We start from the raw sequence: 13236 nt of genomic DNA, 5'->3' as shown, positions 1-13236 counted from the left end.
ATTCAGTGAAAAATGCTGAATTAGGCCATATGAAAAGATGCACTCAGAAGAGAGCTCAGCCAAACATCAGAACGCTTTTATTTGATGTTTTAAAGCAACGGATCAAAGAATAGAGTCTTTGACGCACCTGAGTTTCTATGGAAAGCTACCACACCGACTACAGCCGGGTCCAGTTGACATTAGCCAATGTCATTCAGTCGGTTAATTCTGTCCGATTCAGATCTTATTGAAGGCAGCCACGTCCACAGATTGAACATATTCCTCGAACCCAGTGATGGCTTCCTCCAGGAGATCTGTGCCCACTTTATCGTCCTCCACTACGCACCCTATCTGTAGCTTCTTGATCCCGTAGCCCACTGGCACCAGCTTGGACTGCCCCCATAGCAGGCCCTCCATAGCGACGCTACGGACGCACTCCTCCATCTTGGCCATGTCCGTCTCGTCGTCCCACGGCTTGACATCGAGGAGGATGGAGGACTTGGCGACGAGCGCCGGCTTCTTGGACTTCTTGGCGGCGTACTCGGACAGGCGCTGCTCTCGGATCCGAGCCGCCTCTGAGCTCTCTTCGTCGTCGTCGGAACCGAAAAGGTCGATGTCATCTTCGCTGTTGTTGTTTGGGGAGGCAGGCGGAGTGGGTGGGAGAACAAACTGACTCCTGGCTGACGGGAGACGCGCTCTCTCGGTATGGAAGGACTTGATGTGGCTGTACCAGCGTCGGAGGTGGCAGAAGGCCTGCGAGGGCGGAGAGGGAATGGCATCGAACACTGCGGCGTCAGCTTGGGACACCGTGAAACCCTCTATGTAGCTTCTGTCTGCCAGGAAATCATTAAGAGCCTTGAGGCCTGCGTGTGAGCTCAAATCGCCAAGCACTGTTTTAGTTGAAGGCAGGCGAGATGGCAGAGCTGGCTGGGATTGGCTGAGAGCTGGAAACGGGTGCTTGAAGGTTTCCTGCATGGGAACGTCATGTGTGAGGAGGATTTCAGCAGTGTGGCCACTGAAAAAATCAAAGCAACACATAATAAGTCACTGAGTTTATTCACCATGCACCAATGAATGCATGAGAAGCCAAAATTAAGGGCATGCATGCATGCAAAACCCACACACAGACTCACAAACACAAAGAAGTCACGTTAATTTTTAATTTAGTGAAAACAGCCGTGTTATTTAAAAACCACTGGATCAACACTACAAAGCTGTACACACTGGTTGGTTCGTGCACCAATTACACAGACGACCAAAATCACAACCCATAAACACAAAACCAAACTACACATCTGGTTGATTTAGCAACCCATAAATGTTTGGTAGACGTTTAGGAAGGTGAAATCACAGGAAAGGTTCGAGGTCCATCTCCAAAGCAGAGCAGGGCATGGTCAGCTCGAAGCGGCCGATGACATCGGGGTGAAGGACTCCGAGACGCCCAACACTCGTCCCGCGGACAAAGATCTCAGCACAGCGACCCGGGAAGAAGGTGGAATCTGAAAGAAACGTTTTTAAAAAATTTAAACTTGGAAAAAAATATCAGAAAAGACCAAAAGCTTTTATAGGTGTATTTTAAGAACTCTTTTTTTTGTATAAAAGCAACTCAAAGAAATCCAGCTGAAAGGGAGAAATTTCAGAAGGAGCACTGAAGGGAGATGAGAATCATGAAGGAAGGCAGTGTTCCAGTAGCTCATTGTCTGCTGGATTTATCTTGTCCAAGAATAGCCTTGAGGTGTGCTTGGGATTATTGTCCTGGTGGAAGTAGCAAAATATTTCCAAGTTTCAACAATAAGGTTTAGATATTAGGTAAATTTTAGAAACATAGGTTTTGGCCACCAAAAGCATCACTTTCAGTCACTAAGAGATTGTTCTTGACACTGTGGCCAAACAACTCTGTTTTTATCATAAAAGCTCTCTCTATAAAGGTTGAATATTCAGAACAATATACAAATTAGAGTTTCAACAATTTAGAGTTTCAACATTGAGCTTCTGTCATGGCTTCAAGGTCGATAATGCAATTCGTTATGGGATATTTCACAAATTAGTTTGACTGTATGCATGTATGTGTGATTTTGACCCTTTTTGAATTAGAGAAAATCCAAAATAAATTTTACATTTTAATCATCCGTGTTTCTAAGAATGGCTGAAGTTCAGTCCTTAAAAAGAATGGGAAAATAAGAACCAAAAGCATAGTTATTATGCATATTTATCTAATCCACCATCTGTGGTCTCTATTGTCTGCCAGTTTTTACTGCTGCCATTTGTCTCTTAGATGATTTTTTCCTTTGAAAAACAAGGATTTCTTCCACATCACAGATGTGTGAGTAAATCAGAGTGTGGGTGAAATTGTTCGGTTCAGGCTTAATGATCATCATTTGTTCGCCCACGTTCGTCATCAACTCTCAGCTCTTCCGCACCCCAAAACGAGGCACAACTTCCTGTGTGCAACAAAACTCCCAGATAAAAATCGGCGTACTCCATAAGTCCTCATAGACTCCAGTCATATTCAAAACTGAATGCTCAATTTTTTTTCACAAACAGACTGGCAAACAGACTTGTCAAGAGATGACAGGAAGCGGTGGTTACTACAGTAACCACCCCCCCTTCTCCACACACATACACAAACGTGGCATGCTCCCATAATGCCTTGCTTCTTCCCACGCTGTCTTGCTAATGGGTTCCAGAGCACACAGCCTGGACGTTCTCTCATCACCGTGGGGGAATAATAAGAGGACCAGAGAGAGAGGGGATGACATCGCGGCGGGGTAATTCTACCCCTCACTTTAGCCCCGTGTCCATTAGCAGGACTTTATCAGTGGAGTTGCTTGCGTTGGCAAGCACGTCATTAGCTTGCAATATAAATGGGAAGCCATGGCAACTATATAAATAGCACCGGGGTATATCCTAAATAACTGAGCCGTCAATGAAAATCCTCCGCTGGAGCCTGGCAACATTCCACACACTTCATCTTTCAGGAGCAGAAACGGCAGGCGGATCGATCATTTCCCAGCTGATGATGCTGTTGGATTTGAGACTATTAATCAAAAATCCTATTTTCACTTTAGAACCATTCTCGCTTCATTTCTGCAAACAGGCAACTTCAGGTTAGAAATAAAAGACAATTAACTCAGGTATTTGCCTTGACTTGGTGTAAAATAGGAGGAATATTTTATAGAAAGACCTAAAACAGCTTTTTAGTAGCACTTAATGCAGAAATAAATAGTCGGCCCTTGTTAGAAAAAAATAAGGGAGCTTGAAAGTCTAGCCGCCATAATTTGCATTTACTCAAAAATAGCAGTTTCAAATAATAATAATTTTAAAAAAAATAGAGAAATGGACACAAAATATGATGTATTTTGCCTCTGGATGTTTCTGTGCTTGTTCAGACTTTCTGGTTCAAATCTTATTGAAGAAAGAAACTTTGAGTCAGTGCGTAAGTTTTCATCAAAGTTGACAAAAATCCCATGCGGAGTACCCCAAGGTTCCAGCTTGGGGCTCCTGCTAGTTAACAAATAAGATAAGTTATCGCAGTTATGCAGATGATACACAGCTCTACATTACATTATCACCAGGCAACTGAACCAGTCCAAGAATTGAACAGATGCTTATCAAATCAATGCGTGGGTGTGCCATGACTTTCTCCAGCTTAACAGAAATAAGTACCAACAGTGGTACTTGTACCACAACTTGAGAAACACCGATATGAAGAATAACATCTGAGGATTGAATGAGCATGACGAATATGTTCAACAATTGTTTCTCTTGGTGAGACTAACCATTTTTCTTTTCTTCTAAAATTTTTAATTCTATTTGAGTTTGAGTATAAACCTTCTATGTTTGGGATATATTTCAAATAATTCTATTCATCCATTTTTTTTTCCCAATCAAGAGTATTCAGTGAGCCACATTTTAATCACACAAACTGTGACAACAGCAAATCGATATCTGAACAAATAAAAGACTTGCTCCAGGTCGAAGTCCCTGCCTTGATAAATGGACCGGGGGTTTGCATTGGACACAGTTGTTAGGTGAAACATGGGCATCTGTCTCCTAAGTGATTCTGTCTGACTGCGGATCCCTCGGCTCGTCACGTCATCCCCTTTCTCCAGGTTTGGAAATGGAAACTAACCTGACACGGACTCCCCTGGAGGGGTTCTGCCTCGCCCTTTGAATGGACATATCGTGAGGATGCCTGAAAGGTTAGCTGGGGTCATGACCTTGTAATGGGGCTAAGGACACGCTGGCATATGTGGGGAGGCGCTAAAGGTGCAGCGTGGAAAAAGAAAGAAAATTGTTTGCTGCGTTTCTGTCCCACTGCTGAGCACTGCAGTGGCTGACGTGACTCCCATGCCCGATCTGCACACCGCAGGCGGTGCACGCTCCTCCAGGCTTACGTCGCACTGTCACACTCTTTGGTCTCCTCTCATTTTCTCCTCCACCTCCCTGTCTGCCTTCCCTTGATCCTCTCTGCTCTCAAGCGCATTGATTTACAGTCTGAATGGACCATCTGAGACCGGAAGAATCTCCGACAGGGCGACCTTGGAGGCAGGCAGGCCAAGGGATGAAGGCAGTAAAAGGTGGGTGGAGATGGAGAAAAGGAGATGAGTGAGAAATCCAACACTGCAATGGATTTCTCCATTGCAAACAGAAGCCATGACAAACACAAACCTTTCTGATTGCCAATTTCACAGGGATGGAAGACGAAATCAGCCCAACTCATCCTTCTGCTTTTCAAGTTAACATCCTTCCTCAGATATTATTGTTCCACCTCCACATTGATAACATTCATCCTCTGCAGTGCAAAAAAAAAAAAGAACTGCGGCCAGGGGTTTGAAAAAGCTTGTGGTTCTGAGTTTCTTACTCCATCTCTCATCGTGACAGACAGCCCTTTGAAGGTCATTCTGACACATTTCATCACAAAAGGAGAAGGTTGCATTTTGGCCCACAACCTCATAAACACTGAAGCTGATGTGACAACTTTGAGTAAATGATAGCACAAACAAAGTCCAGTGTTGTTCCAGTTTATTTGACAAACTGTGATCCAATTGCAGCGTTGGATGGTGGACAAAATGAGACCCGCTTTTGTAAAATGATGTGAAAACATGTAACGCAGCCAGAAGCAACATTTTTTTATTCTAACTCGAGTTCCTTGATACTGAAAATTTGCCAATATTCTTAAAATATCAATTATTTTTGTTTTGCTTTGTTTTGTTCTAATCACAGCACTTACACAGTACTGATTTATTCAGAGGGTTCCTACATTTTATCCAATCAACAGTGTAGAATGTTATTCATGAAGGGACATGTTGATCCTCGGCTGCAACAAACATCCACAGGTCTTTTATTGAGTCAGAATACTCCAGTTAATGAATCAGTTACTCAATTAGTTGATGATTAGTTCAATCATCAATTCAACTCAACAGTATTAATAATTTCAGATATCTTTTCAGTTAATATGTAGTCAGAACAATCTCAAACAGTCTGGAAGTATAATCACTTTTTGTTTTTTTGTTTTTATTCCACACCATTACTAGTCTGGGAAATATTTTTTCAAATTCTTTAAGACTACCTTGTAATTAACATGTGCAATAACCATGTCACGCTCCAAATTTTATTGCCTTGGATTAACGCGTTAAATCATTAACCGGTTCAGACAAAAACATTTTTAGCCAGCTCTGTATCGCTCAGAGCAAGCTGAGGTCCGAAAGTGACGGTGTGTAAAGAGCTGGAGTCCTAAAGCAATGGATCCAGTAGGGAAACTCAGGGATCTCCCTCTGGAGAAACACTTTCCAAGTCTTCCAGAGAATGTATACAGGGAACTCAGTTTTATCCAGGATCTTAATTCTTCAATCCTGAGCCATATGGGGTTGGAACTAGAAGGAGGTGAATCAAGTGCTTCCCCCTTTGTGCTGGGATTGATTTTACATGACTGGATGCCAACTTGTAGATCCTCTGCCCATCTTTGCTCCTTAAACACAGAGCTTTTCATAAAAGCTCTTCTTGTATCTAAATGACTATATCTGGCTCATAAGATCACTTGGTCAAAATAACATTACAGCCCCCGTGTTGCTACTTTTTTAAAAAAATGCAACTGAAAAGACATAACAGGAAGCATATTAAAATCAAACTGAATTAGTCATTAGGACTTGTGTTTGTAATTTATGTAACCATCCAGATCTTAGGCTAAATTTACAAAGTAGACATGCTCACTACACTACTTCCACTTGCACCTCAAACCCCATCAGATTTCACCTACACTAAGCTGCACAATTTACCATGGAAACAGCAAAATCAACAATCCTCTCCTAACAACCAATGCTGGTTAGGGATTTACATAATCCAAACAAAACCTGCCTTATATCATGTTTCTGATCATTAAATAAAAAATCTAAAAAAAACGAAAAAACTCCATAAAACTGTGTTTTTCTGTTTTAATGGACTCTGAGCCAATAGAGCACACTCCTTATCGGATTTAATTGAGTCCAGATTGCTTACCATCTGCAGCCTGGATGTGGTATCCCTCTCCACGAGCTGCTTTCACCTCCAGCAGCTGCATGGTTCGGTCCAGCAGGCCGTGGATCACCTCAAAGCCCGGAGTCTTGTTGTAATAAATAGCACAGAAACGCCGACTGTTCCTTGCCCCAACATCTGGGTGGAGGAAAGAATTTAATGTAACGATGCTCAAATTCGTTGACAGTGTGCATTTGTGCACCTAAAAATAAAAATAAAATAAAAAATGAATAAAAATTTAATAAAAAATAAAAGTAAAAATAAAATGTCCTCTAAAAAAATAAATATCTGATTTCTGTTACTCAGGCAACAGCAACTTCCAAATGGGCAACGTGTCATACATCGTCTCACGTTCAAGCATATTCACACCTTTGCTCTCGTCCTTCAGCACCACATCAGATATCTCAAACAGTTTGAGAGGAAGGGGCATCTTCCTGTTGGCAGCTATGGTTTTCAGCAGACCAGGAAGCAAAGTGGTGCGCGCCACCTGGTGGAGGAAGAAAAAAAAAAACATTGGGAAAGTCGAAAGCATGGCGGCAGATTATTAAAGAGGAAAAGGGCACCACCTAGTGGAAGAATAACAGTACAAGTCGGATCGACATGGTTTGAAAAGTTTGACTTAAAATGATCATGTTCTGCTATAGGATCAGATGAAGGGAAGAGATTCTTTGCAAAAAAGTTTTTACTCTTTATAAGTTTATACTCTTATATCTGGATGAACTTGAGAATGCCAAGGGATGACCCAGAATGAGCAGGAAGTGTCACCATGGTGATGACAGATGTATCAAATTCTCAAAAGAATGGAGTTTTAATATCATTTTAAGCCAAAGAAAAAAAATTGCAGAATTGACATTTTAAACTTTCTGTAGCATCTCCAACTAGCGATTAATTTTATAAATAGTTTTCACATTTTTAAATAGCTTTAAATCCTCTTGCATTGCTTTGAACACCATCAAAACATGCCCACATAAAAGCATTTTCAGAATTAATTTTAAATTGTAGGGTGCGAACATTAGTCAGAAAAATATTGTACTTGTTTCCGGTCAAGTACATTTGAAATGGAAAAAAAAAAAAAAAAATAAAAATAAATAAATAAATATATTGACGCATCTTCAGTCAAATGGTAAAATCTGTACAGCACTCATGTTAAAGTTAAATAGAAAACAGTTTTGAGAGAATTACCATTACAGTAGAGGATAGATGGTAGAAAGCAAGATAATTCTCATAGAAGGATTTTATTTGACAAGTAATCTGCCTCATCCTTTATCCCAGAGTGAGTCTGTGCTCAGTGGGAAAGTCAGTGTATGTAATTATTCTGTGTTTCTGTCAAACTGCATCTCACCTGGAACTCGGCAGTCTTGGGGTTGGAAATATGAATAGCTCGGGTCTCAGAGATCTTTTTTCCAAGCTTGTCTGCTATATCTTCTTGAGAACACTAAAAAGAGTGAAATAATGACCATTTTTAGGTTTACAGAAAAAAAAAAAGCAAGCTAAGGTTTATATTAATGTAATTTTATCTTTTTTCACCAGAGCAAAGTTGAGAGCCTCTGTGAACCCAGCGGCTGCCAGGTCTTGTCTCAGCAGCTCTGTCAGTTTATTGAGAGGAAACTGCAAACAAACAAAAACGAGTTTCACAAGATGTAACATTGTCTGGTGCTTCTAAAGACGAGTCGTTTATAGAAACCAAGGCGTGGCACCTGGTTGGCTACGGTGTAGGTGTGTGGCGTCGTGCGGGTGATGTTGTTAAACCCGTAGGCGATGGCGGCGTCCTCCATGATGTCACAGGCGTGGATGACGTCAGGACGGGTGGGCGGGATTCTCCACCTCGATCTCGTCACCGACGCCGGTGGGTTGGGAGAGGAGGCACATCCGGGTCAGGAGCTGAGCAATTCTCTCCGTTGATTCCCTGATGGGAGCAGGAATGAAGGAAAAATGTCAGCATTTGTTTAAAAAAAAAAACTTATTTGTCTTTGTTGAAAACAATTGGATGCAGTGCATCCAATTGATGGAGTTCCTACAACATCTGAGAAGATTCGATATTTACTTGAAAACTTTGAAACTGTATAAATGCTGGTTTGCATGCATGTAACTTGCATATCTTAACACAATGAGTAATTCAAATGAGTTACCTAATGCCAACTTTTTTATTGATGAACTCGCCAGACAGCTTCTCCTTCCTGTAAGCCAGTTCCTGCAACACAAACCAGGAAACAGCAAAGATTTAGAGATCATGTCAGTAAAGTGATTACTGTTCAAAAGAAGAAAATAGAAGTAGAAACAGTACGGGGTATATGCAGGTCTTTCCATCTGGGTACACCACTTCAGCCTGCTCCACCCTGCAGAGGAGGAACAAATTAATGAGAAATTCAATATTTTTCAATGACTTCATGAGCCTTTGTTGTGAAGCCAGCGACTGTGAGCTTAGCAAAGCAAAGCAAGCACAAACGAAGCATAAAGCAAGGCGTCCAACTGCTTAAATCTGGAGGTTACACTAAGAGATCATTAAACGATCAATGTAACCCTTAATAACTTTCTGGCATCTGAATTTTGTTTCAGTAGTGCTGAACCAATTAATCGGATTAATCATGATGAAAAAGGCCATTTGCTGCGATATATGTATCATATAATTAAATTATTTTTTATTTGAATCTTTTAATGTAGTTTTCATATCGTTAAGATGAAAACTAAATATAAATTACTAACTTCTTAATCTGATCAATCATCAGAAAAATTAATAGAACAATAAATTACTAAAATAACTGTTAGTTGCAGCACTACTTTTCAGCCCTCTCTAAACAACAGATTTTGCAACAATTTTATAAAATCTACACAGACTTGCAGAAGTATCCATATAAATTCAACTACAACTGAATCTGTGGCAAGTCTTAAAAGCTGCTGTTCAAAGATGCTCTTCATTCAGTGTGACTGAGCTCAAACTATTTATAAAAGTAGAATGGACAGATATTCTGCAGATGGTTGTAAGCATCAACCTGAATACAAATACACACTTTTTAGATTTTTTAAATATTCAAAGAAATGTTTATATTCAACTTTTTTTCATTTAACTTCCTCATTATCTTCTACTTTGTCCTGATCCATCACAGCAAATCCTAGTGACATGTTTGTGGCTTTTATGCAACAATACGTCCGAGAGTTTGAACTAGAAGTGAAAACCTATTTCAGCAAACAGAGGTGGCTGAAGGAACGGAGACTCACGTGAAAGGCTGAGCACAATACTCGCTGAACATGGTCACGATCATGTCCAACACAATCTTTGCCTGCAGGGAAGAACACGGCGAGGGTTGAGCCCGTTTCTAATGGCAACAGTAAGAGGTGGTGAGTTTGTATTTGTCTTGTCTCAGTATTACCTTAGTAAGATCGGTTGCCGTGCACTCGATGAAGACGTTCTTCGTCTTTAAACTGATTTTTGAATGGTCCCCTGGAGCCAGAGCAAACTTTCTAACTCAGTATTGTCTAAACTGTACAGTAGTCTTGTTCATTTTCAAGTTTACCACAAAACTAAAAAAAGAAAATAAAATCTCACCATTGATTATAGGAGGCATTGACAGTACAATGCCGTTGCTGTCGTAGATGACTGGATACACAGGCTTGTCTTCAATAATAGGGAGATAATGTCTCAAGTGACTGTCTGTCTGTGTGAACAACATGATTATGATTATGATTAGGTCAGCTGTTAGCATAATGAGCTGCTCTGAAGACCAAAACCCAGACCCAGGTACCTAAAACCGCTTTTACCTTGTAGAGGCTCATGAGCTGGGTAGCGGTGTACTCTTTGGTCTGGTTTAGCGGTCTGAAGCAGATGTCTCCGGGAGCTTTGGCTGTGTAGGTGAACGGGCCTGAGATGGTGTCCAGGTCATGGGTGCCAATGGCAACCAGGCTCCTCTTCCTGGATAAACACAGTTAATACTTGACTCAGAATGAATGAAAAAGACAAATGCTTTTTCTCTCTGTCAATCAGTTTTATTGGATATCGTCTTGAAAAAGCCTAACTCATTGCTCTAATTCAGCACTTTGAATTCATCTGTGGAGTCCTGTTCATTAAGCCATTATGTTGAATGCTTTCCTCATTATTGATATGAAATGTCAAGTGCCCCATATTAAAATAAAATAAAATAAAAAATGAAGAACAAAAACAACCATCCAAAACCATGACTGTGATATCAGTGCTTCCATGTTAGGGGTGGGCATTTATTATATCGTTTATCAGTTATCATGATAAAGTTCTTATAATAATTTTGAAAAATAAATTATTTATGACCTTTTTTGACATCATAAATTCTAATTAATGGTCCCTATTGTCAGGTCTGTTACTTCTACTATTTTTTCCATTATTTGTTCAACTAAAGTATCAATAAAGATCAATAAATTTTCAAATGTGCGAGTAGTTTGGTGATACAAATCACACTTCCTTGTGACTGATGTCCTAAAGAAGCATAGTGCAAATGCATACGTTTTTCAACAGCTGTGTCTGTGTTTGGGGGGCTTTGATTGCTGTGCCATGCAGTCAGAGCCGGGTAGTTACCTAAACAAGAAGTAATAACTAGTTCTTGTTACCATTTTTACTGTAATCATAATAGTACCACAAGATATCGTGATAATTCCTATTCCAGGTGTTCCCGCCTAAGCTCAGCGCTGACCGGCAGCCTACGTTGTGAGTAGATCAGCTTGGAAAAACACTACAGAAGTGATAGAAACCTCCACCTGGTGCTCAGACGTCATTACTCTTCTGCACTGACCTGCAGATGTTCTGATGTAGCTTCTCCTGCAGCTCAATGAAACTGTCATAGCGCTCCTGAGTGAAAGTGATGTTCCTCAACACTGCTGCCACGGCATGGGGTCGCACTGCTGCTGTCTGGAGAAAACACATCAAAAACACTTTATTCTCTTCAAAAATTAATGTTCTGTTGTTCAAAAGGAACTTCAGGCAACACAACAAATCTCTTCTCTCACACCTCTTTAGTGATGATCAACCTCTGAGACTCCCCACTGTCTGGGCTCAAGCGTCTGTATCGAGGCGCCTCGAGCCTGAAACAATATTTTATTTGTATCAAAAGTAAAACAATTCAAGAAAAAAAAAAAAGAGATGCTTTTAACAACAATAATTGTTTGTATTTAAATCAAAAATTCGTCATTTCTTTCCCCCAACAAACCATTTGATCATACTGGATAACATTCCTATTCAATGAAGCAGGGTGTGACTCACTTATTCTTGAAGACCTGCAGACCACGGACAAGCCCCTCCAGACACAGCAGGTCGTAGCGGTTAGCTGGCACGTCGATCTTATACAGAATAACATCGGATGCTTCTGAAGCTTTAGAGTCGCCCTGCTCCTTGCTGATTATCTCCCTTTCTGAGGTCTGGAACAGAACCAGACCAATGATGGTTTATAATTTTCTTTTGTTGTTGTATTTACTCATGTCTACAAATCATCTGTAATTTTATATTTTACTAATTTTTTTTAAAGAAAATTCCAGATTCCTTGTAGGCAGTTGAACAATTCATGCCAGTAAAGCTGCAGTGTTTTGATTTATCAAGTATAAACAAGCATTTTGGGTTTATGTAACCAAAATAAATCACTTACAATTTCATCCAGCTCCAATCCAAACTCAAAGCATAACTCGTCAAACTCCTCATCGGCTATAACAAGAGAAAAACTGTCAGCAATAATGTATATTCAGTTCATCAGCCATCTGACGATGTGTCTGCAGCTGGAAGAGAGGAAATGATGCAATCACACAGACATAAGCTGAAGAGATGTGAGGCGTTTTACTTTATTAAACCAACACAAACGCTAGCGAAAAATAACTCACGCTTAAATAAACAGAAATCTGCCCTCAAGTAGTAGCATGTTTTTCAGAAGCTAAAAACGTTATGGAATAAAACTTGATGGTTAGCTGAATTTAGCTGTTAGCACTCAATCAATGAGCTGATAGGCAGCAAGTTCAGCCTTTGCTATCATGCTTTCTTATTTCTTTCAAAGTCTAAAACGCCCATAGAATCAAAGACAGACAATTTATCAGTTAATTGTGAAAGAAAACGACAAAACTTACTGTATGTTCGGCCCAGAGCCTTAAAGAGAAAATCTCTTTTAACTCCGACAGTCGGCATGTTTAGCTGCTAATCGTAGCCAGCTCAGAGGTGAAAGGACCCTACTAGTCGAATATAGCTGTCTGCTGCAGTGCCTGATTCAAAATCGGATCGTAAGCTATTTGAGTCCATACCGCCATCGACTGTACATGAATGTGTAATATCCTTATCGTCCACACACTCAATTCAGTTTTTTAGTTTTTTGTCATGACAATAAACACGTAATGCGTTCATAAAAATAAAATGGTTGTCTTTATTTCCTTCAGTTCTCAATATTTATTCTAGGCTCTTTCAGGTGTATATTTAGCAAATAAACAATATGTAGGACTTTTGATTCACCCTTTCGTTTCCCAAAAGGAATTGGATTAAAAATCCTGAAAGGAAAATAAGGAAAAACAACAATAAATAGTATTTTGTACTTAGTCACAATAATGGAGAACTGCTTCGGATGGATGGATGGATGGATGGATGGATGGATGGATGGATACCATTGTAAAACAAGAAGCAATTACTTCGGGAAATAAAAAAAATATATATATTTTTCCATTCAGATTGTTTTCCATTCTTATCACAGTAGAAACTATTTCAATCAAATGGTTTTCCAGGCTGTATAAGAAGCCTGAACTGATACGTTC

The 13236-nt window shown here is 40.1% G+C and overlaps 1 protein-coding gene across 1 annotated transcript; it reads right to left on the bottom strand.

Annotated features, from left to right (window-relative positions):
* Window positions 1-55: 55 nt before the first annotated feature.
* farsb (phenylalanyl-tRNA synthetase subunit beta) lies at window positions 56-12697 on the bottom strand. The gene is given in 19 exon segments (XM_007562596.2): window positions 56-994; window positions 1331-1478; window positions 6478-6630; window positions 6862-6979; window positions 7835-7927; window positions 8020-8100; window positions 8190-8309; window positions 8311-8398; window positions 8622-8683; window positions 8777-8828; window positions 9709-9770; window positions 9861-9931; window positions 10037-10145; window positions 10249-10399; window positions 11250-11365; window positions 11466-11538; window positions 11717-11871; window positions 12096-12151; window positions 12565-12697. Coding segments are annotated over 19 exon segments (2544 nt in total). The 5' UTR covers window positions 12623-12697; the 3' UTR covers window positions 56-216.
* Window positions 12698-13236: the final 539 nt, after the last annotated feature.

Source organism: Poecilia formosa, unplaced genomic scaffold (genome assembly GCF_000485575.1).
Source record: "Poecilia formosa unplaced genomic scaffold, Poecilia_formosa-5.1.2 Scaffold138, whole genome shotgun sequence".
NCBI classification, from domain to species: domain Eukaryota; kingdom Metazoa; phylum Chordata; class Actinopteri; order Cyprinodontiformes; family Poeciliidae; genus Poecilia; species Poecilia formosa.
Note: the sequence above shows the minus strand (reverse complement) of the source record. Positions and strands in the feature narration are given on the sequence as shown.